The sequence below is a fragment of the Enhydra lutris genome, unplaced genomic scaffold (genome assembly GCF_002288905.1).
Source record: "Enhydra lutris kenyoni isolate GAN:26980312 unplaced genomic scaffold, ASM228890v2 scaffoldscaffold107, whole genome shotgun sequence".
NCBI lineage: Eukaryota > Metazoa > Chordata > Mammalia > Carnivora > Mustelidae > Enhydra > Enhydra lutris.
The window spans coordinates 1,190,249-1,217,577 of NW_019154191.1; the positions used below are offsets into that span (position 1 = coordinate 1,190,249).

Below are 27,329 nucleotides of genomic sequence, written 5' to 3' on the forward strand. Positions count from 1 at the left end.
TAACATATATGGTAAAATTAGTTTCAGGTGTAGAAATTTAGAGATTCATCACTTACGTATAACACCCAATACTCATCATAGGTGGGGGAAAAGTCTTAACACTTAATATTTTCATTTGAATTTCTTTATAAGACTATTTTGGAGGAATGGTATATTTCATGAATGTCTTGTTTTAAATAGTTTTATTGTTATATGTTAAGATTGTGCAATTGTGACAATTACTGTTACATTTTGATCACATTATCTGTTGGTATAGTTTCAGTTAAGTGGGATATAATGTTAAGGAAAATGTTCTGGTTTTTTATTGTTACGTTTCAGTTATAGGAAAATTTTAAATGTTAAAATAATGTAAAACTAGCATCACTCTCGAGTTTTCAGTGTTTACTTAAAATATAACCAAATTGAAAATATTTCATTCATTTTTAGACAAAGCAAATAATATGGTTTTCTCTGAGATTTTTCTTGACTTATTTCTTAGATCATTGACAAAAGTAAGAGAGATCCCTCAGAAGAAATTGAAATTTTGATGCGCTATGGACAACACCCCAACGTCATTACTTTAAAGGATGTAGGTATTCAAAATCTATGTATCAGCTAAGCTAATGAAGTTCTGACTTGACACTTTATTTCCTTTTTGAAACTTTTCATGTTTATGGTATATTCTACTTTTAGGCCACAGAAATCTCAAAAACCTTAAATTAGCCGCTTTAGTTCTTTTTTTTTTCCCTGTGATTCTGTACTCCTATACCACATCAAAAAGGAACCACGATGGTTGGTAAATGACAGTGTCCTGATGGCTTGAATATATTCTGACTGGTCAACTAATCAACATCATAAGCAGCACCATTTATTATTCTGTAGTACTGTAAGTGTAGAAGATATAGATTTGGAATCTGCCGAATTCTCAAATAGTTTACTTTCTTGATTATATAGCAAATGGCTATAACATTATGGATTGTTTGTTGAGTGAGATAGTATTATGCATTTTGATTTGTAATCTTTAAGCAGTATTTTGTTTTATATATATATGCACACATTCACACACACACAGACACACATACATACACACATATCTGTGTACACTAACACCTCACATGCCCTGAATTGAAGGGTACACATATTTTTCTTAATTTATTCTCCTTAATATAGTATTTGAAATCAACAAATATTTAAGATACCATATCAGATAATGGACTGTGAGGGCAATATTTAAAAACAATACATTTACTGCCAGAAGGAAGCTTATTATTAATAGGAAAGAGAAGTGGCTATAATATAATAAAAAATGAGATAGGTGCTATTTGAGAGACACAGAGTTCTGTCGTTCCTCTTATACCATTTGTGAAGTATAATGTACAACTTCAAAAGTTAATACAATCATATGTTTAACATGGTCTCGAAACTGTGTAGGAGGTTGTTTAGCCATTTTAATCTTCAGTGTAGCCTGTACTATATTAACAGTAAGGGGTTAATGTCCTTTTTAAATCATAGAGGTTCACTAGAAAAGGAAAGTAAATATAATTTCAAAATTTCAGAATTATAATTATAAATAATAATATTTAAAAAATTTTTTTTTTAGGTTTATGATGATGGTAGATATGTTTACCTTGTTACGGATTTGATGAAAGGAGGAGAACTACTTGACCGTATTCTCAAAAAAAAATGTTTCTCAGAACGGGAAGCTAGTGATGTACTGATTGTAATAACTAAGACAGTTGACTATCTTCATTGTCAAGGAGTAAGTTGTAGTTATATTCTCCCCTTCAATTTTGAGACTTCTGTATCTTCATAAAATTATATTTAGGAGATGCAACCCAAAATGAATTTTCTTGTAACGTATATTTCTATAGAGAATATCCTAATAAAATTCATAATGTAGTGAAAGTTACAGATTTAGGAAATTGGGTAATACTTTATTAATTCTCTTCACTCTGGCTGTTGCCCTGATTTAAGAACATATTAGTTTTAAGATGGTTTGAATTATATAAATATATCTAACTTTGATTTTGAAATTATTAAACCTAATCAAACTTAACAGTCAAAATAATTATCCAAGGACATGTTGTGAATATTATTCAAATTATGCTGTATCTGACATAAAAAGTTCTGGCAGTAAAAGGACTTGTATATCTTTTTTGAGGGGTATAGTTGACATACAATGTTACATTAGCTTCAAGTGTACCACATAGTGATTCAACAACTCTATACATTATGCTGTACTCACCACAACAGATGTAGCTACCATCTGTCACCATACAATATTCCCTATGCCATACTTCTTATTCCTGTGACTTACTCATTCCATACCTAGAACTCTATTATCCCTTCACCCATTTTGCTGATACTTCTACCTGCTCTCCTCTGGAAGCCATCATTTTGTCTCTGTGTTTATAGGTCTGATTCTGCTTTTTGTTTATTTTTCATTTGTTTTTTAGATTCACTTGAAAGTGAAATTTTACGGTATTTGTCTTTCTCAGTCTGACTTATTTCCTTTAGCACAATACCCTCTAGGTCCATCCATGTTGTTGAAAATGGCAAGAACTCACTTTTTTGTGGCTGTGCACTAATACCCCATTATAGACACACACACACACACACACACACACACACACACACACACATCCTATCTTCCTTATCCATTCATCTGTGGATGGACACTTAGGTTGCCTCCATATGTTGGCTATTGTAAATAATGTTGCAGTAGACATAGGGGTGTCTATGTCTTTTTCAGTTAGTGTTTTTGTTTTCCTTGGGCAAATTCTCAGTAGTGAAATTATTAGATGATATGGTAGTTCTATTTTTAACTTTTTGAGGAACCTCCATACTGTTTTCCACAGTGGCTGCACCAGTTTACATTCCCGTCAGCAGTGCTCTACAGTTCCCTTTTTCCACATCCTTGCTAGCACTCGTTATTTCATGTCTTTTTGATTCTAGCCATTCTTACAGTGGTAAGGTGATACCTCATTGTGCTGATTTGCATTTTCCTGATGATGAGTGATACTGACCATCTTTACATGTGTCTATCACCCATCTCTATGTCTTCTTTGTAAAGATGTCCAGAGGACTTATATCATGACCCTTGACAGCCTCTCCTCCAAATACAGTAACAAATTTGGTTTCTAAGCATTTGAAATATTAATATATTAAAATTTTTGGTGGAGGAGCAGGCCTATTATTTTGCTTCCCATGTCTTCATAAAGAAAGCAAGTGAATTGAGTTATGAAAAAAGTCAATTTTTATTATATACAGTTATACAAGGAAACAAAGTCACAAATAATTTAAAATTTTACATTTGAATCAGTTGTAATAGTACATACATACTCACTTAAGTATAAAAAATTTAAAAATGAACAATTCAGAATTGGCACAGTGAAAATTCTATAGGGACCCTTCTTTTAATTAAGATAAATAAGCCAGTACGTATTGTGTGTTTTAAGAGAGTATATTTTAAATATTTTGAAATATAAACTGTATAGTGCTAAATTTGATTCCTTGACTGTGTTCACCAAGACTCTCTAAAATAAAGGGTGACCAGGGTTTCTGAGAAAAGTAAAATAACTGTTTTTTTCTTTATTACTTTAGAAACCTTCAGATTCTTATAGCAATTAAGTCAATGACAGAAATATATCGAGTATTTCTACATGCCAGGCATTGTAAAAGGTATTACAGATTCAAGCATGAGTAAGACTTGGTCCTCGTCTTTAAAAAACTTTTAGTGCAGTAAAATGCTGATTAAAGATAGGACTAGAATAAACGAAGTTGATAATATTAGTAGAAAAATCATCACATAGAGAATTTCAGAATATTTTCCATTTCTAGCATTTCATTTTGTTCTCACTGCCTTTCTTCTGAGTTTCATGCATTGCGAACATGTTTTTGTTTTACTTCATTGATATAGTTATTATAGCCACTTAATTTTTAATATTTCTTTTATAAATATGTATTTTATGAATTTTGAACAGTACTTTTTATTGAGATATAATTGGCATATAACATTAGGTAAGTTTAAGGTGTACAGCATGTTGCTTTGATACATTTATGTAATGCAAAATGACTTATGTATTGCAAAATGTACAGCATTAGTTAGCACTTTCATCACCTCACATGTAATAATGGCCCCTTTAAAATCCTTGTCAGGTCCAATGTGGTTCATCTTGGAGTTGGAATTGATTTTCTCTTTTCATGAGCTGTGTTCCATTTTCTTGGTTCCTTGTATATCAGACATTTGATTGTTATGTTATGAAGGTTTTCATATTTTTATTTTTTCTTCAGTGATTATCATTTTGTTTTGGTGGATAATTTTCTTGGCAGGTTTGCACTGAAAACTCTGCTTTTGGGGCAGCAGCTCTGGTCTCTGTATCTTTTATCTTTGTTTGAATTACATTGCCCTTCTTCTGTGTATTTTTGATTCAGGGGTCAGTTCTGGCTCTTTTCCTAATGGAATTTATCCCAAGCATTCATGGTTTCTTAGCATCTCTTTTCCGTTCCTCCCAGCCAGAAAGACTGTGGGCTTTTCCACATGTGTTTTCACCATCACTGTGTGACATAGGAACTGCACTTAACCCTAGGCTAAAAGCCACAGATATGGGAACCTTACTTATAGCTCCCTGTATTCCCTCCCTCAACGAAGCGTATACATCGCATCAGAGTCTGTCTGCTTCTGTTCATTCTGCTATACCTTCAGGTAGTTGATTTTTTAATTATGTTCAAGTTTTCGAGCTATTTACTATGGAGAAGAACATGTTAAATAGGCTCTTAGTCCATTATTTCCAGAAGTGGAATTGTGAATTGAGTTTTGACATTTTGAGGTTGGAAATGATTAACAAAACTTATGGTTTGAATAGAAACTGGAACATTTATTGGACAGAGATAATTTCTTCTACATGCTTCAGGCTATCAAAGCCTTCGTGGTTGGAGAAATTGTCATTTTCAAAATTTTATGATTTAGAAAGTTCCTTCTCCTGGAAATTCTTTAAGTGTTTCATTTCATAGATGTTTAGTTCACTATAGAAATGTAATTTTTTTCTTTTATGTTCAAGGTTGTTCATCGTGATCTTAAACCTAGTAATATTTTATATATGGATGAATCAGGCAATGCAGACTCCATTAGAATCTGTGATTTTGGGTTTGCAAAACAACTTCGAGGAGAAAATGGACTTCTTTTAACTCCATGCTACACTGCAAACTTTGTAGCACCTGAGGTATTTGTTAAAACTTAAAAGTATTGGCCTTTTGTTCTTTTCCTTTAGTTGAATATGTATGATGTCATGCATATGTTACCATTGATAGGTAAAAGCTGAGTTATCTTATCCTTTCCCAACTCTAAAGCTCTTTAAATCAGTGAATTCTGATAACCTCTAACATAAATATTCAGACTAGTAACTAGCAACTGAAAACAACCTGAATGTATAATCATTAGACTACTCTTTTTTGTTGGGTTATGTACTAGCATCAGAATCATACACTTTTAGAGCTGGGAGAGCGAATAGAGATAACCCTATCTTCAACATGTTGAATGTTCTAAGTGAAAAAATTGAAGCTCAAAATACTTTAAATAAGTTTTTCAAGACCTAGCATTCACTTTTTAATAAAGCCAGGATAGATTTTCAGGTATTTCAGTTTGGACTGAGCAAGAGGTAATTTATATCGTTTAACATTATACATGACGTATAAAGGCAGTGCCATCAATTGTCTTTAAGATCTAATTCCTGGAAAGGATGAATACCCAACTTTTGTAGCAACATGGACGGGTCTGGAAGAGATTATGCTGAATGAAATAACTCAAGCAGAGAGAGTCAATTATCATATGGTTTCACTTATTTGTGGAGCATAACAAATAGCATGGAGGACAAGGGGAGATGGAGAGGAGAAGGTAGTTGAGGGAAATTGGAAGGGAAGGTGAACCATGAGAGACTATGGACTCTGAAAAACAATCTGAGGGTTTTGAAGGGGCAGGGGGTGGGAGGTTGGGGGAACCAGGTGGTGAGTACTAGAGAGGGCACGGATTGCATGGAGCACTGGGTGTGGTGCAAAAACAATGAATACTGTTACGCTGAAAAGAAATTAAAAAAAAAGATCTAATTCCTGGAGAAAACAGCTTCATAGGGATTTTTATAAGCAGAGGGATTTTTCTTGGAAAATAACATTTATATGTAGATATTACAGGGAAGAGTTAGGAAACGTGAGTCTGGGGAGGTAAGGGATATAGATTTCACATTTGTCGGTTCTGATACTGGGGATGGGAGCTTTGACAGTAGCAACTCCCATAGGAGTGAAAGTATGGTTGATCAGAAATGAATTGGGGGGGGGGGCGCCTGGGTGGCTCAGTGCGTTAAGCCGCTGCCTTCGGCTCAGGTCATGATCTCAGGGTCCTGGGATTGAGCCTTGCATCAGGCTCTCTGCTCAGCAGGGAGCCTGCTTCCCTCTCTCTCTCTCTCTCTCTGCCTGCCTCTCCGTCTACTTGTGATCTCTCTCTGTCAAATAAATAAATAAAATCTTTAAAAAAAAAAAAAGAAATGAATTGGGGGCTGCCTGGGTGATATAGTCGGTTGGGCATCTAGCTCTTGGTTTCAGCTGGGGTCGTAATCTCAGGGTCATGGCATTGAGCCCCAAGTCAGGCTCTAGCTCAGTAGGGAGTCTGCCTAAGACTCTCTCTCCCTTTGCCTCTCCCCATCCTCTCTCTCTAAAATAAATTTTAAAAACTGAATCAGGGATGGCACTGGCCATATAATGTCTTTGTTTGTAAATTAGTAACTGTTCTTATATGTTATGAATAATGCTAACCCATATGAGTTACCATATGTTCAGCACAAAACAAAATACACAAAAATCTTCAGGTTTGAAAACTTAAATTTTCCAAGTCAAAGAAGAGCAGTAAAATAATTTGAGGATAAATTCCTATCTCATATGCATGTTTTCTGATTTTTTTATGTCAAATACTATCCCTTTCAGGATTATGATTCACATCAGAAACAGCAAGATATTCATATTTAAATATCAACAAATCTGTATTTTAATAAGTATATATTAGAAAAATATTGTTTTGTATTTTATTGTGTTATGTTAGTCACCATACAGTACATCATTAATTTTTGATGTAGTGTTCCATGATTCATTGTTTGCGTATAACACCCAGTGCTCCATGCAATCCATGCCCTCCTTAATATGCATCACCAGGCTCACCCATCCCCACAGCCCCCTCCCTTCTAAAACTCTCAGTTTGTTTCCCAGAGTCCATAGCCTCTCATGGTTTGTCTCCCACTCCAATTTCTCCCCCTTCCTTTTTCCCTTCTCCTAATGTCCTCCTTGCTATTCCTTATGCTCCACAAGTAAGTGAAACCATATGATAATTGACTTTCTCTGTTTGACTTATTTCACTCAGCATAATCCCCTCCGGTTCCATCCATGTTGATGCAAAAGCTGGGTATTCATTCTTTCTGATGACTGAGTAAAATTCCATTGTGTATATGGACCATATCTTCTTTATCCATTCATCTGTTGAAGGGCATCTTGGCTCTTTCCACATTTTGGCGACTGTGGCCATTGCTGCTATGAACATTGGAGTGCATATGGCCCTTCTTTTCACTGCATCTGTATCTTTGGGGTAAATACCCAGTAGTGCAATTGCAGGGTCATAGGGTAGCTCTATTTTTAATTTTTTGAGGAACCTCCACATCGTTTTCCAAAGTGGCTGCATCAACTTGCATTCCAACAAACAGTGTAAGAGGGTTTCCCTTTCTCCACAACTTCTCCAACATTTGTTGTTTCTTGCCGTATCAATTTTTGCCGTTCTAACTGGTGTAAGATGATAACCTCAATGCAGTTTTGATTTCAATTTCCCTGATGGCTAATGATGATGAACACTTTTTCAAGTGTCTGTTAGCCATTTGTATGTCTTCTTTGAAGAAGTGTCTACTCATGTCTTCTGCCCATTTTTTGACTTGATTATCTGGTTTTGGGGTGTTGAGTTTGAGGAGTTCTTTATAGATCTTGGGTATCAGCCCTTTGTCTGTAGTGTCATTTGCAAATATTTTCTCCCATTCTGTGGGTTGCCTCTTTGTTTTGTTGACTATTTCCTTTGCTGTGCAGAAGCTTTTTATCTTGATGAAGTCCCAAAAGTTCATTTTTGCTTTTGTTTCCCTTGCCTTTGGAGACGTCCAAACTTCCAAAGAAGTTGCTGTGGCCGATGTAGAAGAGGTTACTGCCTATGTTCTCCTCTAGGATTTTGATGGATTCCTGTCTCACATTGAGGTCTTTGATCCATTTTGAGTTTATCCTTGTGTATGGAGTAAGAGAATGGTCGAGTATCATTCTTCTGTATATAGCGGTCCAATTTTCCCAGCACCACTTATTGAAGAGACTGTCTTTCTTCCACTGGATATTTTTTCCCGCTTTGTTGAAGACTAGTTGACCACAGAGTTAAGAGTCCATATCTGGGCTCTCTATTCTGTTTCATTGGTCTATGTCTGTTTTTGTGCCAGTACCATGCTGTCTTGGTAATCACAGCTTTGTAATAAAGCTTGAAATCAAGTAACATGATGCCACCAACTTTGTTTTTCTTTTTCAACATTTCCTTAGCTATTCAGGGTCTTTTCTGGTTCCATACAAATTTTAGGATTGTTTTTTCTGTCTCTGTGAAAAGTGCTGGTGGTGTTTTGATTGTATTAAGTGATTGTATTAAGTGTGTAGATTGCTTTGCATAGTATAGAGATTTTTATAGTATTTGTTCTTGCAATCCATGTCATCTCTTTATTTTTTTAACAAACTATTAACTTCATAGAGAAAACTCACATGAATATATAATAAGTATATGACTAGATATCATTTCTCACTGGCTCCAAGACACAGAACATCTACCTAAACTATTGCATGAAAAATTAATGAAACCATTGAGAATGTATCAAATATGTTTTTGTGATCCAGAACTATAATGCCCTTCCCAAAACATACTAGGCTTGGATGTAAAATATAAATTCATCTTGCTTCAATGAGAGCATATATTATCTTACCATCTTTCACTTAGTAAGGAGGCAGTTATCATAGATATTAAAAACACAATCTCTAGAGTACTACTTACTAGTTTTGTTGGGCAAATTGTATTATATTTGCCTTAGTTTCCACGTCTTCACAATAGAAATAGTAATATCTACTTCAAAGAGTCAGTGTCAGGATGAAAAGACAGCATTCTGTATAGTACACATTAGGCTTTCTGTACAATATTCACCTTAAATTCTGATGTCTGTGTCTGGTTTTTCTAAGAGGAGGAGTGAAAACTCATTGGGGTCAGGGATCATATCTTCAAAGTTTTGGGTTTTTTTTTTTTTTAATGACCCATATTACTCAGTCACCTTATTAATGGCCATTAACTCAATGCTTGCTAATTGTAAACGACTTTGCCTTTATCATTACATGAATCTATTACTGAAAAGATTTAAATGATCTAAACGTTTACATTGTGAGCAGTTATGAGATTATTGGAAATACAACAACTGTCTTTTGGATAATAAAACTGAGTTTATATATGTGTATTTCTTTCCAGGTTCTTATGCAACAGGGCTATGATGCTGCTTGTGATATTTGGAGCCTGGGTGTTCTTTTTTACACGATGCTGGCTGGGTAAGAAACTTACATATTCAAAATAATACACATCATAATTTGAATTTCATCTATATATCTTTATCTGTAATAAAAATGGACAGATGAAAATAGCCTTAATAAAATTCTACCAACATTTAAAAATATCATCTATTTTTTATTTATAAAATGTGAAAACAAAGTGTTTGATGAGGCTCTAGTCAGACATATAAATTAAAAGAATTTTCAGCTAGCACTAAAACTTTTAAAAATAAAAGCACATACTTTTTTGATGTTTTACTTTCAATGCATTAAGGTTTGAAAATGTTTACTTGAACATAAAATAATTTCTTCCTTCAGTGGGTACTTGCCCACTGAGCTTGTTGATACTGATTTAAAATTTTTTGAAGTATTTGAATTCTGGCTCTCCTGACTGAGCTTTATAAAAAATATAAATAGCAACAGAATACTAAACTACAGAAACATACAGAGCAGCCTTCTCTTAAAAGGATAAATACTAAAAAATATATAATAATTGGATTATGTTAATGTTGATAATTTACAAATAATATAAGAGCTGTTTTACTCTTAATGAGTAGCACTTTTATTTAGGAATAAATATTTATGGCTGTAGAAAAAGACTAGGTTTAGCAGTCTGTTGCATAGACTAGAATTTGAAGCATGATAATGCATTATATATGATACTTAGATGTGACTTTTTTAAAGAAGCCATTTAGTATAATTTAAATACTCTTGACATAACTGGAGCATTATAAAGATGAATATTATGACTGAATTATTTATTGACTTGGTGGTAATTACATATATCAGTATATTCCAAATACTTTCAGATATATCATATACTTATACAAAATATTTAGTTATAGACTATAGGAAATATTAAGAGTAGTTAAAATTTGTATATGAATTTAGGTTAGCCCTATTGTTTTCAAACCATGAGCTACCATTTCTAGATTGCTGCTTTCGCATATTTACTTTGTGACTAATAAAACACAATTTTGTGTGTGGGTGTATGTATAAGGTGTTTAGTGTTATCGCTACTTAATTGTTGCATAAGAGAATTAAGGCATTAGCATATTAAGATATCTTCCTCATACTTTTTTTTTTAAGATTTTATTTATTTATTTGATAGATCACAAGTAGGCAGAGAGGCAGGCAGAGAGACAGGCAGAGGGAGAGAAGGGGAAGCAGGCTCCCTGCCTATCAGAGAGCCTGATGTGGGGCCTGATCCCAGGACCCTGGGATCATGACCTGCGTTAAAGGCAGAGGCTTTAATCACTGAGCCACCCAGGCACCCTTCCTCATACTTCTTAACCATAAGTCTTTCTATTCCCAAATTTGAATACCATTTTCAATTCCACCTGTTAGAATGATGCAAAGCTGATCACTTTCATTATTCCATAATTAATTTTTAAACTACTTTAATTTTATACACTCTATTTGTCTTCAACTGTAGAGGTTTCTTGTCATATTGATATAAATATTTTGCCAATTGTTTATAGACATTAATTAAAATATTGTTAACCTGTTCCCATGGATAATACTGATTAAATGCTAATGATAAAATTTGAACTAATCAATAAATACATTCTAAATATATAAAATTGATAGTTTCTTCATAGTAGGTATATTTGGTTTGCTAACTTATGCCTGGGATAATACAAAATTTACATTTTTTATTCTGGTCCAATTTTAAGCCTGTAGCTTTACATGAAATGCTGCCTTTATTTTGTTTTACATTGATTAACTGATCAAAGGGGGAAAAAATGATGTAGGCAAGACTCTCTGTTAAATAATTAGGATTAAGTTCATTGAAATATAAAATTTTATATGAAGAGTAAAGTAAAATATTAGATGATACTCTTCATTTGCTGTAGTAAATATCTGCATGTTGTCTTATACTCTTTACTTTCAGTTAGATTTAATTTGTATGTTAGACCCTAACGTCTATTAAAATCTATTTTATTAATAGCTATACTCCATTTGCTAATGGCCCCAATGATACTCCTGAAGAGATACTGCTACGTATAGGCAATGGCAAGTTCTCATTGACTGGTGGAAACTGGGACAATATTTCAGATGGAGCAAAGGTATAAATCATAAATATCTTTGGTTTTGTTGCATCCTTGTTAAATTGCTGAAATCTTTAAGTTATAGCCTAGTCTGTATTTGCAGAGTATCTGATGGTGTTATATGTCAGTATTTGTTTTTAAGTCAGCTCACATTTATATGTGGATTGAACAAGATGAAGGCTGACTTTTTTTTCTGCCATGCTTCTAGGCGATATTTCTCTCATATCAGTTCATATGTGTTCAAGAAATATAAACTATTTTCAGAATTAACCAAAGCTAAAAATATAAATCTACTGGGGAAAAATACATATTTAAAGCCAACTAGAACTGATTTCGGCATTTAGTGTATTTTTACACCTCATTTCTTCTTTAGCACAGACATTGACTCGTGATTATGCAGGCAGTTTTTAATGTTAATTTATTCTTTGAGAATATATAAACTTTTTATCAGTAATGCCTAGATATTTATTATTGAAAACTTAGAGCTGTCCAATGGAAATATGATGTAAGCCACATATGTATTTTTAAAATTTCTGGTAGCCACAATAAAAAGACAAAAAAAACACAGTTGAAATTAATTTTTTTGAAGATTTTATTTATTAATTTGACAGAGAGGAGAGATCACAAGTAGGCAGAGAGGCAGGCAGAGTGAGAGGGGGAAGCAGGCTCCCTGCTGAGCAGAGAGCCTGATGCAAGGCTCAATCCCAGGATCCTGAGATCATGACCTGAGCTGAAGGCAGAGGCTTAACCCACTGAGCCACCCAGGCACCCCATAGTGAAATTAATTTTAAGAATGTTTTATTTAACCTGGTATATCCATAATATATCATTTCAATATCTAACCACTATAAAAAATTAGTAAGATATTTTATATTCTTTTTTTATACTAAGTCTTCAGAACCTGGTGTGTAGTTTATACTTAGAAGCCATGTAAATTTGGACTACCCACATGTTTAAAAAATATTTTTCTTTGTCATTAATTTTTTTATTTGTGTGTAGTTGACACACAATGTTACATTAGTTTCAGGTATGCAGCATAGTGATTCAGTAAGTTTCTACATTATGCTATACTCATCACAAGTTGTACTACGCACATTTTAAAAGGATTAATAGCCACATATGGCTAGTGGTTGCTGTAGTAGGCAGTAGAGTTTCAATGTAACTGACCTTATTTAATTTAGGGAAAAAAAAACATTGATCAAACCTTGACTATGAACTCTTAACATTAATAATTTAAAAATTTTGAGTTTTAAGACAAAAATCCAAAGGTTGTCAGCATGTGGCTTATAGAGTCCTGAAGCTTTTAAGCTGCAGTTTGAAGTAGAAAACAATTTAAGACTAAAGGAATTGCTTATATTTAATATTTGCTGATTATAAAACATAACTGTCTCAAGAATAGTAACTTATCTGTAGAGTACATTATGGAGTAAATCTCATATCCTAATTGTTATAGAGTAAGTAAATCAGGGATTTGATTGTAATTGCCTTTTAAACATTAGAAAAACACAGAAGGGATTCTGTTTGGATCTTAGCTATGACACAAATGTACTGTGTGGTATAGTAAACACCTGATTGGAAGCCAGGAATACTGTTAGTTTTTGATCTGTTGACTAGCTGCTTCAGTTTTTTCATCCATAAAGTTTGGGGACTGAATTCTCCAAAATTCCATTTCTTTGCAGCTTGGTATATTTATAATTTGTCATATTTCTCCATGTAAAGTGATTGAAACTATTAGTATTATTCATTAAATACATGTACAACCAGTTTGTATGTCAGAAAATGCATTACAGAAATGTATTACATGCATTACAAGGAGTAATTCCAATGTTTAAAGCTATAGATATGATCCTCTTGCATTTCTTTTAAAAAATAACTAAGCAGTGAATGTAATCCTGAAATAAAGATTCATATGACAATTATGCTTAGATTTCAGTTTTCCATGTTCCATGTGTTTTATGTTTGAGTCTGTCTAGTGCTTAAGAAGTAATAATAAAAGGGCACCTGGGTGGCTCATTCTGTTAAGCATCTGCCTTCGGCTCAGGTCATGGTCCCAGGGTCCTGGGATCCAGCCCCACATTGGACTCCCTGCTCAGCAGGAAGCCTGCTCCTCCCTCTCTTACTCTCCCTTTAAAAAAAAAAAAAAGAAAAATAATAATACATATTAAAGTTAAGTTTTGTTCTCACCTCCTCTTTTAATGTGATATTCTGGAGTAATTAACACAGGAAAAGATATTGGGGGATATTGAAATATTTCACAAGGTCTTTCATGTATTCCCTTTTTATGGATCAAGTCACTTTAGTTCTATCTTTGAAACTTCTGAAAATGGTGGCAAATGCTGAGCAAAGAACTATGTGAACCTTCTAAAAAACCCTATATCTTGTACATTTTAACAGTTTGATTTATCTTTGTTTGTTTTAAATTAGTGATAAAGGTAGACTATTGTTCAGTTGCCCATAACTCCTTAAACTAGTACACCTCAGTTGTGGGAGTTGTGGCATCTGCTATCATCTCTTTTCTTTTTTTTTTTTTTTTATTTAAATTCAGTTAGCCAGCATGTAGTTGGTGTCATTAGTTTTTGGTGTAGTGTTCAGTGACTCATTAGTTGCATATAACACCCAGTGCTCATCACATTACGTGCCCTCGTTAATGTCCACCACCTAGTTACTCCATCCCCCCACCAACCTACCTTTCCACAACCCTCAGTTTTTATTTCCCCAGAGTTAAGAGTCTCATGGTTTGGCTTGCTATCATCTCTTGACAGCTGCTTTACTTAATTGCAGTTCATTACAAGCTACTTTTTTTCCTTTAAATACTCTGGCTATTGGTGAATGCCACTGCCAGAACTATATAGAAGATGATTCTGTCTGCCTCCTGTCCATGCAGAGTTCATAAACTTTGTTCATTCAGTTAAATGGGGTGGTGGGGGTGTTAAAGTGGGATAGTTTTGTGTGTTTTATTGCTACAACAGTTTCAGCTAAGTCCTCACCTCCAAACTAAAGGCTTCAAGAACACTGGCATTTTACTGCTTCCCTTTTGTGAAACAGGGAAGATAAGTATCTTGTAAACAAAGCAAAGGTAGAAGAGGCAAGAGTAATTAAAATCCCATGGTGTCACCCCATATAAACATAGTAATACCTGATCAATTAGAAAACTGTTCCATCTAAATTTTCTAATATTTTAAGTTAACAATGTGTTACTTATTTCAAGTACATAGACCTTTAACCAACAAAGAACTGACCAGTAGAATTTTTTTTAAAGATTTTATTTATTTATTTGACAGACAGAGATCACAAGTAGGCAGAGAGGCAAGCAGAGAGAGGGGGGGAAGTGGGCTCCCCATTGAGCAGAGAGCCTGATGCGGGGCTTGATCCCAGGACCCTGGGATTGTGACCTGAGCTGAAGGCAGAGGCTTTAACCCACTGAGCCACCCAGGCACCCCGACCGGTAGAATTTCTTATGGGACAACTATTTATGACCTCTTCCCTTGCCTCCTGTAAAAAAAGTAACTTCTACTTCTCTTCTACTGTGTTCCCATTACTATGTTGTATGTACTTTATTAGAGCACTTAACACATTCTCCTTTGTCTGTATCTGTGTGCATTTTTATTCTTCCTCCTCAGTGTTTAAATGTCATACTCATTTTTACATTTCCTAACACACTTAGCATAATAAATACTTAATTGAATACTTTTTCAAAAACTAATCTTTTCTTCAGATACATCTTCCATTGTTAATTTACACAGTAAGACTTTTCTGTCCATATACAAAGACAAATATTGTCCTATTATGAATGACTGTAAATTTTCAATAAGTGGCCAAGTTTTACATAAATATTTATTTTTCATTTTGGCTTGAACGTTCTTTAAGTATAAGAGCCTTTGTGTATGTATTTATAAGTCATAGATTTCTGAAGCTGGAAGGGACCTGGTGCATCATTGTGTAGTCAGATAAACAAGATGTGTAGAATTTATCTTACCCATGGTCACAAGCCAACAAATGACAGAGCTAGAGTTGATTTTCAGTCCAGCATTCTTTTCATTCTACTACACATTAGAGATTTTCTAGAGAAAGAAAGGCTTTATTAGCTTGCCTTATGTGAGGAGAATGAAAGAGAGGTCTATAAATTTTTAATAGTAACAGCAAAGGGGGCACCTGGGTGGCTCAGTGGGTTAAACCTCTGCCTTCGGCTCAGGTCATGATCTCGGGGTCCTGGGATCGAGCCCCGCATTGGGTTCTCTGCTCAGTGGGGAGCCTGCTTCCCCCTCTCTCTCTGTCTGCCTCTCTGCCTACCTGTGATCTCTCTCCCTGTCAAATAAATAAATCTTTAAAAAATCTTTAAAAAATAAAATAAATAATAACAGCAAAGGTGTTCTTATTCACACAGTTCTTTTACATAATATGAAATTTAAGTATACTAAAACTTACCTTTACCTGATCTATATTGCAGAACAGTTTAACACTTAAAAAAATTATAATGAAATTCTTCTAGAACTTCTAGTACCATAGCTTTTATTTTATTTTATTTTTTTGCCAAGCATATTTCTTTATTTTTTGTTAATTTTTTGTTTTTGTTTTTGTTTTAAGTCCAGGATAGTTAACAGTGTTATCTTAGTTTCAGGTGTACAATATAGTGCTTCAGCACTGCTATACATCATTACTCAGTGTTCATTATTATATATGTAGTTTTAATGCCTGTTTCACCCATCCCCCAACTCATTTCCACTCTGATATACTTTGTTTTAAATGAGTACCTTCAGTTACTTTTTTTTTTTTTCAACAAAAACATTTTTTACTTGACACATACTTCACCATAAATTGTTCTAAAAGATACGGATAAAACCTTCCATCTAAGAAAAGAAGAATACACAGTTTCTTCAAGTACAGAAGAAACCCCAGGTTAAATCATATAAAGAGAGACAGAACAAATATAAATTTAAGATGGCTGAAATCTTACCAAGTATATTCTAACCACAGTGGTACAAAACAAAATATCAACAATAAAACCAAGCTGGAAAATCTATAATGTAAGTATTAAATATTTAATATGTAAATATTAAATAACACACTACTGCACAAGCAATGGTATATTAAGAAATAAAACAGAAAATCATATTTCTTTAAATAAAAGAAAAAGAAAACACAATATTCCAAACTTGTGGGATGTAGCAAAAGAAGATATTAGAGTAAAATTTCTTCTATAAATGCTTGTATTAAGTAAAGTTCGGCTCTGCCCAGGGGCCAAACATTGCCCACTACACACAAGGAGAGACTCTTCAGATGACTGGCCTGAAGGATAAAACAGCCAGAACAGAGCAGCACTGTGCCTGCAACGCACACTAGAGACACTCTCTGCAGCACCTATATGACCTCTTGGACACTATATGAACTCTTCAGTGTAAAGCTAATCTCAGGAGCAGGACACATAACAGGCTCTTCTAACACACAGAAAAAGACAGAGATTTAGACAAAATGCCAAGACAGAGGAATTCATCTCAAATGAAACAAGATAAGGTCACAGCCAGATATCGAAGCGAAACTGATATAAGTAATATGCCCAATGGAGAATTTATAGCAACAATCATAAAGATACTTGCTGAGTTTGAGAAGAGAATGTAAGACTTCAGGGAGACCCTTACCAGAGAGATAAAAGAGATTTAAAAAAAAAACAACAAATGAAAAATGCTATAAATGATATTTGAAACAGACTGGATGCAATGAACCCAATGAAGGAAGAGGCAGAGGAACAAAAAGTGATACAGAAGAAAAAGTAATGGAAAATAATAAAGCTGAGCAAAAGAGAAAACAAAGAATTGTGGAACACGAGAATAGACTTAGGGATCTCATTGACCCCATCAAATATAATAATGCTCATATTATAGGAGTCCCAGAAGAAGAAGAGAGAGAAGAGGGGACAGAAAATTTATTTCATTAATAATAGCTGAGAACTTCCCTAATCTGCGGAAGAAAATAGACATCCAAATCTAAGAGGCACAGAGAAATCCCATCAAAATCAACAAAAGCAGACCAAGACCAAGACATATCATGCTTAAATTTCCAAAATAAAGCAACAAAGAAAAAAATCCTACAGGCAGAAGGCAGAAATCCCTAACTTACAAAGGAAGGCACTACAGGTTAGCTGCAGATCTTTCAATGGAGAGTTGGCAAGCAAGATAAATTCATGTGCTGAATGGTAGAAATATGCAGGCAAGAATACTATCTTCAGGAAGGCTGTCATTCAGAATAGAAGGAGAGATAGTTTCCCAGACAAACAAAAATGAAAGGAGTTTGTGACTACTAAACCAGCCCTCCAAAAGACACTAAAGGGGACTCTGCGTGGAAGGGAAGGATCAAAAGTGGAAAAGACTAGGCAGGAACAGAGAAAATCTCCAGAAACAATGATGAAACAAGTGATAAAATGGCACTAAATACATATCTATCAATAATTACTTTGAGTGTAAATAGATCAAATGCTCCAACCAAAAGACATAGGGTATCAGAATGGATTAAAAAAAGGGGGTGGCGCCTGGGTGGCTCAGTGGGTTAAGCCTCTGCTTTCGGCTCAGGTCATGATCTCAGGGTCCTGGGATAGAGCTCCGCATTGGGCTCTCTGCTCAGCGAGGAGCCTGCTTCCTCCTCTCTCTCTGCCTGCCTCTCTGCCTACTTATGATCTTTCTCTGTGTCAAATAAATAAAATCTTTAAGAAAAAAAAAAAAAACAAGACCCATCAACATGCTGCCTGCAAGAGACACATTTTAGACTGAAAGACACCTGCAGACTGAAAGTGAGGGGATAGAGAAACATTTACCATTGTAAATGGACACCAAAAGAAAGCTGGAGTAGCAATACCTATATCAGACAAACCAAAATTTAAACCAAAGACTGTAACAAGAGATGAATAAGGGCACTGTATCAATATAGTGACTGTCCAACAAGAAGATCTAACAATTGTAGATATTTTTGCCCCCAAGTTGGGGACATTCAAATATATAAAATACTTGATAACAAAAATAAAGGAACTTCTTGATAATAATAGTAGGGGACTTTAATACTCCACTTAAAGCAATGGAAAGAGCATCTAAGCAGAAAATCAACATTGAAACAATGACTCTGAATGATACCCTGGAACTAATGGGCTTAACAGGTGCATTGAGAACATTTCATCCGAAAGCAGCAGAGTACAAATTCTCTTCAAATGTACATGGAACATTTTCCAGAATATGTTACATACTAGGTCTCAATCCAGAAAAAATACAGAAAGCTTTGGATCATGCCATGCACATTTTCAGACTACAGTGATAAGAAACTTGGAGTTAACCACAAGAAAAAAAATATGAAAAGACCACAAACATGTGGAGGTTAAACAACATGCTACTAAACAATGAATGGGTAAACCAGGAAGTCAAAGAAAAATAATAAATAAATAGAAACAAATGAAAATGAAAACACAACAGTTGAAAACCTGTGGAATGCAGCAAAAGTAGTCAAAGCAGGAAGTATAGAGCAATACATGCCTATATAAAAGAAGTAAGAAAAATCCAAAACAAACATCATAACCGGGGCACCTGGGTTGCTCAGTGGGTTGAGCCTCTGCCTTCGGCTCAGGTCATGGTCTTAGGGTCCTGGGATTGAGCCCCTGCTCCGCGGAGAGCCTGCTTCCTCCTCTCTCTCTTTCTCTCTGCCTGCCTCTCTGCCCACTTGTGATCTCTGTCTGTCAAATAAATAAATAAAATCTTTAAAAAAATCATAACCTTACACCTAAAGGAGTTAGAGAAAGAACAAGAAAAAAGCCTTAGCCAGAATAAGATGGGAAATAATAAAAATTAGAGCAGAAATAAATCACATAGAAATGAAAAACAAACAAAAAAACCAATAGAACAGATTAATGAAATCAGGACCTGATTCTTTGAAAAAAAGTAATGAAATTGGAAAAAAAAAAAAAAAAAACCCTAGCCAGACTTAACAAAAAGAGAAGAGGAAGGGCCCAAATGAATAAACTCACAAATGAAAGAGGAGTAATAACAACCAACACCACAGAAATACAAACAATGTAAGAGAAGAGTATGAAAAATTGTATGCCAAAAAATTGGACTACCTGGAAGAAATGGATGGATAAATTCCTGGAAAAATAAATTACCAAAACTGAAACAGGAAGAAATAGAAAACTTAAAGAGACTGATAAGCAGCAAAGAAATTCAGGCAGTAATCAAAAATCTCCCAACACAAGTCCAAGACTAGGGGAATTCACACATGAATTGTACCAAAAATTTAAAGAAGAGGTAATACCTTTTCCTCTCAAACTATTAGAAATGGAATGAAAATTTAACAAATGCGTTCTATGACACCAGTACCAGATAAACATTCCACTAAAAAAAGAAAACTATAGGCCAGTATCCCTGATGAAAATGTATGCAAAAATTGCAAACAAAATGCTAGCAAATCAAATCCAATAGTACATTAAAAGAATCATGCCTCATGGTCAAATGGGACTTTTTTCCTGGGTTGTAAGTGTGGTTCAGTATTCACAAATCAATCAATATGAGACACGACGTTAATAAAAGAAAGGATAAGATCCATATGATCCTTTCAGTAGATGCAGAAAAAAACATTTCACAAAGTAGAACATCCATTCATGATTAAAACCCTCAACAAAGTAGGTTTCATCTTCAATTTCTTTTATCAGTGTTTCATAGTTTTCAGAGTGTGGGTTTTTCACTTCTTTGGTTAAGTTTATTCCTAGGTATCTGATGGCTTTTGGTGCAATTGTAAATGGAATCGACTCCTTGATTTCTACTTATGTTATTTCATTATTTGTGTATAGAAAAGCAACAGTTTTCTCTCTGTTGATTTGTATTTTGTGACTATACATAATTTGTCATTTCTAGCAATTTTTTGGTGGAGTCTTAGGTTTTCTATATATAGTATCATGTCATCAGCAATTAGTGAAAGTTTGACTTCTTCCTTGCAGATCTGGATGATTTGCATTTCATTTTTTTTCCTTACTCCTGTGGCTAGGACTTCAGTAACTTAAATAGCAGTGGTGAGAGTGGACGTCCCTGTGTTGTTCTGTCTGTAGAGTAACAACTTGGAATTTTTCCCCATTGAGGATGATATTAGCTGTGCATTTTTTGTATGTAACCTTTATTGGGTTTGGTGCTGGGAAATTTAAAAAAAAAAACACCTTTATTGGATTTGGTATGTTCTGTCTAACCCTACTTTCTTGAAGGTTTTTATCATGAATGGATGTTGCACTTTGCCAGATGCTTTTTCTGCATCTATTGAAATGATCATGTGGTTCTTAGCCTTTCTTTTTATTAATGTGGTGTATTATGTTGATTGATTTGAGAATTTTGAACCACCCTTACAACCCAGGGACAAATCCCACTTGGTCATGTTGTGTGTTCTTTTTAATGTGCTGTTGAATTTGGTTAGCAACTATTTTGTTGAGAATTTTTGCATGTATGGTCATCAATGATAGCAGCCTGTATTTTCTTTCCTTGTAGTGCTTTCATATGGGTTTAATATTGGGTACTGCTCTCCTCATAAAACGAGTTTGGGAATGTTTCCTCCTCTTCAGTTTTTATAAGAGTTTTAGAAGGGTAGGCATTAATTTTCTTAAGTGTTCAGTATATTCACCAGTGAAGCCATCTGTTTGGGATTCTCTATGTTAGGAGATTCTTGATTACTGCTTCAGTCTCCTTACACATTACCTGGTCTTCTTTTTCTTCACTTTTGGTAGGATATGTATACCTAGGAATATATGTATTTCTTTTAGGTCATCCAGTTTGTTGACATAAATTTCCGTAGTACTCTCATGATCCTTTTTATTTCTCTGGCATCATTTGTAATGTCTCCTCTTTAATTTTGTATTTAATTTGAGTCTTCTTTTTTTCTTAGTCTACCTAAAAAGTTTGTCAGTTTTATTTATCTTTTCTAAAAGCCAGCTCTTAGTTCTCTGGATCTTTTCTATTGTTTTTCTGCTCTTTGTCTCATTGATTTCTGCTTTATTATGTCCTTCCTCCTGCTCTGGGGCTTTGTTTTTCTTTTTTTCTAGTTCCTTGAAGTATAAGGTTGAGTTGTTTGAGAGCTTTCTTGTTTCCTTTTTCTTTTTTTGAGATCTTTTTTTTTTTTTTCTTATTGTAGGCATTCATTGCTATAAACTTTCCTTCTTAGACCTGTTTTTGCTGCATTCCATAAGTTTTGGCATGTTTTATTTCTGTGTTGGTTTATTTTAATTTACCACTTGATGTTTTCTTTTGACCGTTTGGTTGTTCAGGAGTTCTGTTGTCTTGTTATTTGATTTTTTAAAAAAAAAGATTTTTACTTATTTATTTGACAGAGAGAGAGTACAAGTACAAGTAGGCAGAGCAGCAGGTGGAGGGAGAAGGAGAAGCAGGCTCTCCTGGAGCAGGGAACCCGATGTGGGGCTTGATCCCAGGACCCTGGGATCTTGACCCAAGCCTAAGGCAGCCGCTTAACGAACTGAGCCACCCAGGCGCCCTGATTTTTTTTTTTTTCTGACAAGAAATCTTCTATCATTCTGATCTCTTTTTTCACTATATGTAACATGTCTTTTTTTTTTTTTTTTTAATCTCTATTTGCTTTTAAAGTCTTCTCTGCCTTGGATTTTGAGAAACGTGGTTTGGTGTCCTTGATATAATTTTCTTTATTTTTCTTGTACTTGGGCCTCACTGAGCTTTTCAGATCTATGGGCTTATGGTTTTTGTAAAATTTGGAAATTTTGGAAACATTATTCTCTCACATCGTTTTTCTTCCTTTCTTTCCTTTTGGGACATCTATTGCATTTATATATTATGCTGCTTGAAGTTATCTCACAGCTCTGTTCTTTTGTTTGTTTTATGCTGAGTTCCTTTTTGATAGTATCTATTGCTATGTCTTTACCAGTCTTTTTGCCTACTATATCAAATTTTCATTCATTTTATTTTTTTGTCTCACATTTTAGTTTTTATCTCTAGAAATTTGATTTGTGACTTTTTATATCTTCTATGTCTATTTTTTAATATATGGAATGGAGTTATAATAACTGTTTTAATGTCCTTATCTGCTAATTCTAACATATGTATCAATTATGGGCCAATTTTGATTGATTGGTTTCTTCTCATATGTTATTTTTCTTCTCTTTTGTATGCCTGACAATTTTTTGATAAGAAGTCAGACATAGTGAATTTTACCTTAATGTATGCTGGACACTTTCGTATTCTTATACAGATTTTCAGCTTTATTCTGGGGCACAATTAAGTTAGGTGAAACAATTTGATAATTTGGGGTCTCTCTTTTAATCTTTCTTAGGCAGGACCAGAGCAGTGTTTAGGGCTACACAGTACTCAGGCAAGTTACTTCCAAGTACTCTACCAAATACTCCATGAATTAGGAGATTTTTCCAGTCTGGCTTGTGAGAACTGGTAATATTGTCAGCCCTGATGAGTTCTGATTTCCCTCTAATCCTTTCAAAGAGTTTTTCCCACAGATGTTGGTTTATCAATAATCTGCTGAATAATTGAGGAAAACCCTCTACAGGTCTCTGTAGTATATTCTCTGCTCCTTTCACCACTCTGGTAGTCCGTCCTGCTAACTCTGCCTTGGTCTTCCCTGACTCTTAGTTCTGTCTCAACCACTCAAGGAAGCTACCAGGCACTGCCTGGGTTTCTCTTATCTATACAAAAGCCTGAAAACACTCAAGGTAGTAAGTTTGGGCAATCATAAGGCTTACTTGATTTGTTTCCCATCTCTTAGGGATCACTTGTCTGTGTTGCTTAATATCTGATCTCTGAAAAACTGTTGTTTCCTATATTTTATGGTGTGTGTGTGTGCGCGCACGCACACGCGTGCATGTGCGCGTGTGCGTGATGTGTGTGTGTATGTTGGGGAGTGTTGTTTCAAACAGGTGGGTGAATCCAGCCTCTAGTATTCTATTTCAGCTAGAAGTAGAAGTCCTTGGACTATTGAACTTTTATCATTTTTTATGAATATCGGTTAGGTCTGTTTTATTGAAGTAATTCAATGTTGTTTTCTAAATTACTTCCCATTCATTTTTTTATATTTGTCCTTTTTCCAGTAGGTTTTTTTTTATTGTTTTATTCTCCTACATACTTTGATTATTCTTCAAATTCTGATGTTACTACATAGAGTCTTTAGTGTCACTGCTTATGCTGTTGATGAAACGTTCACAAATGACTTTTTTTAGATGACGCTTGTTAAGGAGAGTTTATTTTTCCTTTTTCTAAAAGGTGGTTGGTAGAGATAGTTTCTATTTAAAATTGTGTTTTAGGGGCGCCTGGGTGGTTCAGTGGGTTGAGCCTCTGCCTTCGGCTCAGGTCATGGTCTTGGGGTCCTGGGATCGAGCCCCGCGTCGGGCTCTCTGCTCAGCAGAGAGCCTGCTTCCCTTCCTCTCTCTCTCTCTCTGCCTGCCTCTCTGCCTGCTTGTGATCTCTGTCTGTCAAATAACTAGATAAAATCTTTAAAAAAATTGTGTTTTATTATCAAGTTGTATTATACTTACAGCTTGTTATCGTAAGAGATAAAGTAAGTATATTTCCAGTTAGTCTGCAAGAAACTTATGATACTCTGACCACTAGAATGCTAGCAGGCAGCTGCCAACCTTGGATTTATGTTTGCTCTTTTTAGTGTTTTATACCTAAACCCTCAGCTATTGAGTGTATTAACAACGTGGGACCTTCCCTTCTATGTTGTATGAGTCTACACATACCCGTGTATTTTAGGGCCTAGCTTACCAGCAAAGATCAATGCCTCTCTTCTCCTCGACTATTCAGCACATTCCAGGATAACCCTTGCTACTTTACATTTTCTTCCTCCCTCACTAACCGCATTCCAGTTCCACAGATTTGGTATCTTCTGATTTAGAAATGGCAGCTAAGAGTTTACCATATATCAAAACTCTGTTTGAAGATTCTGACAGTTAACTATGCAGAGTATAAGTGTGGTTTTCCCTGCATGTACATCAAACAAAACAGATCACAAAGCTACTGATGCTTTCATATATCAAGAAAATGTGAAATAATATATTTTACTAAAACCTTTGCTGGCATATGGTTTCATATATGTCTATGTATGTATTTTTTATTTTAATTTAGGATTTGCTCTCCCATATGCTACATATGGACCCACATCAGCGGTACACTACAGAACAAGTATTAAAACACTCGTGGATAACCCACAGAGACCGCTTGCTGAATGATCAGCCAAATAGAAATGATGCATCAGATGTCATTAAGGTAAAACAAACATACGTTTATGCATCTCCTAAATACTTAATAAAGCCTGCATGCCATTCACTGACACACATATAATTACCTTAAATACCTTTATTTTTCAAAGATATATTCATAGATTTGTTTTTATTTTTATTTTTAGATAACCACCATGGATTCTTTTTTTTTTTTTTTAAGATTTTATTTATTTATTTGACTGAGATCACAAGTAGGTAGAGAGGCAGGTGGGGGCAGGGGTGGAAGCAGGCTCCCTGCTGAGCAGAGAGCCCGATGTGAGACTCAATCCCAGGACCCTGATATCATGACCTGAGCTGAAGGCAGAAGGCTTTAACCCACTGAGTCACCCAGGCGCCACCACCATGGATTCTTGTTACTCTTCTTCTCTACCTATTGCCTTTCTGTTGATAAATAAAAATTCTTTGATTGTATTTGACTTGCTCTCGAGACACTGGGACTAGAAGTGTACTAAGTGCAAGTTTCATATGGAAAGAAAATATTGTTATTGGTTCCTAAATTAATAACCATTGGCACAGATTTCCATATTTATAGACATTGAACCTTTTTAAGATTTTAGTATTTTATGCATTTATCTGTTGATACATACTTAGGTTCTTTCCCTGTCTTGGCTGTTATGAATAAGGCTGCACTGAAAAGGGGAGCACAGAGATCTCTTTGAGGATGAATGACTAGTGCTGGACATATATACAGTGGGATATTATTCAACTTTAAAAAAGGAGATCCGCCGTTTGCAACACCATGGATGGCCCTGGAAGACATGCGAAATGAAATAAGCCAGACACAGAAAGAAAATATATATATATAATCTCTCTTAAATGTGGAATTTTTTAAAAAGCCAAATATATAAAAGCAGACAGTAGAAGAGTGGTTACCAGGGGCGGGGAAGAGGGAAAAATTGGGATATATTGGTCAAAGTTCAAAGTTGTAGTTATGTAGGATAAATAAGTATAGGTATCTAATGTGCAGCATGGTGACGATAGTTAATAATACTGTATTAAATACTGGGAATTTGACAGGAGTAGATTTCACATGCTTTCATCACAAAAAATGAAAACTATGTAAGGAGAAGATATGTTAGTTGACTATAATAATCACTGGACTATGTATATGTACATTACGTTATGTTCCATGTCTTAAGTATAAAAACTTCTATTAAAAATAAAATTCTTAAAATGTTTAAAACAAATTATACGGGGCGCCTGTGTGGCTCAGTGGGTTGAGCCTCTGCCTTTGGCTCAGGTCATGATCTCAGGGTCCTGGGATCGAGCCCCGCGTCAGACTCTCTGCTCAGCAGGGAGCCTGCTTCCTCCTCTCTCTCTCTGCCTGCCTCTCTGCCTACTTGTGATCTCTCCTTCTCTATCAAATAAATAAATAAAATCTTAAAAAATAAATTAAAAAAAATTATATGCATGATGAAAGGCTGACAGAAAGAATACATTTTAATGTTTTAAAAATATGTAAGAAGTATAATCATTGAAATAAAAAATATACAAGTAAGCAGGTAGTAATTCATGAAGGGAACATTAATGCATAGATCAAGTATTTGCAGTTATTTTCCTCAGAAATAAAGTTGTATTCTAGTTAAATCTCTCATGATATAATATGGAATTTGGGGGCACCTGGGTGACTCAGTCATTAAGTGTCCACCTTCGGCTCAGGTCCAGATCCCAGGGTCCTGGGATCGAGCCCCGCATCGGGCTCCCTGCTCGGTGGGAAGCCTACTTCTCCCTGTCCCACTCCCCCTGCTTGTGTTCCTCTTGACTATTTCTGTCAAATAAATAAAATCTTTATAAATAAATAGTAATATGGAATTTTTTTACATCCAAATATTGTTATTCAATTTGTCTTATTTCTCATTATTTTAGGGAGCAGTGGTCACCACATATTCTGCCCTGACTCACAAGACCTTTCAACCAGTCCTTGAGCCTGTTGCTGCTTCAAACTTAGCTCAGCGACGGAGCATGAAAAAACGAACATCAACTGGCCTGTAAGATTTCTAGTTGTTCCTCAGCCATCCTGGATGAAGTAAAAATTAACTGTGGCTTTTTTCCTAATCTTATATCAAAAGCATCATATTCTGCTACATTACTTGAATATTCTGTTTAAACCTCCTCTTTTAGGGAGATGAGATCAAAAAAACACAGGTCCACAGTAGTCATACAATATTGTTTTGCAGTAGTGTCCAAGTGTTTAAGTATATAATTGGTGTCTACAAAGTCCTAACAATTTTTCTGCACACTAACTTGTAAAGTTCCTTTCAAATAAAGTTACTTTGTTAGTTTTCTGGTCTCATAAAATAATGATTTGGGGAATCATTACCAATAATCAGGATGCAAATATAATAGCATAATGCCAAGCAATGCCAATATTTTTTAACACCAGATCCTGAAGAATAGGC

At 34.8% G+C, this 27,329-nt stretch overlaps 1 protein-coding gene across 2 annotated transcripts in view; it reads left to right on the plus strand.

The window, feature by feature from the left end:
* LOC111139440 (ribosomal protein S6 kinase A6) overlaps nucleotides 1-27,057 on the plus strand; it is a 183,427-nt gene extending 156,370 nt beyond the window's left edge. For both annotated transcript variants that reach the window (XM_022491688.1, XM_022491689.1), the window contains exons 16-22: nucleotides 479-568; nucleotides 1,580-1,738; nucleotides 5,040-5,201; nucleotides 9,539-9,615; nucleotides 11,567-11,684; nucleotides 24,776-24,916; nucleotides 26,797-27,057. In XM_022491688.1, coding sequence (XP_022347396.1) covers nucleotides 479-568; nucleotides 1,580-1,738; nucleotides 5,040-5,201; nucleotides 9,539-9,615; nucleotides 11,567-11,684; nucleotides 24,776-24,916; nucleotides 26,797-26,922 — 873 coding nt within the window. In that variant the 3' untranslated portion in view covers nucleotides 26,923-27,057. The remainder of the gene's footprint in view (nucleotides 1-478; nucleotides 569-1,579; nucleotides 1,739-5,039; nucleotides 5,202-9,538; nucleotides 9,616-11,566; nucleotides 11,685-24,775; nucleotides 24,917-26,796) is intronic.
* Nucleotides 27,058-27,329: the final 272 nt, after the last annotated feature.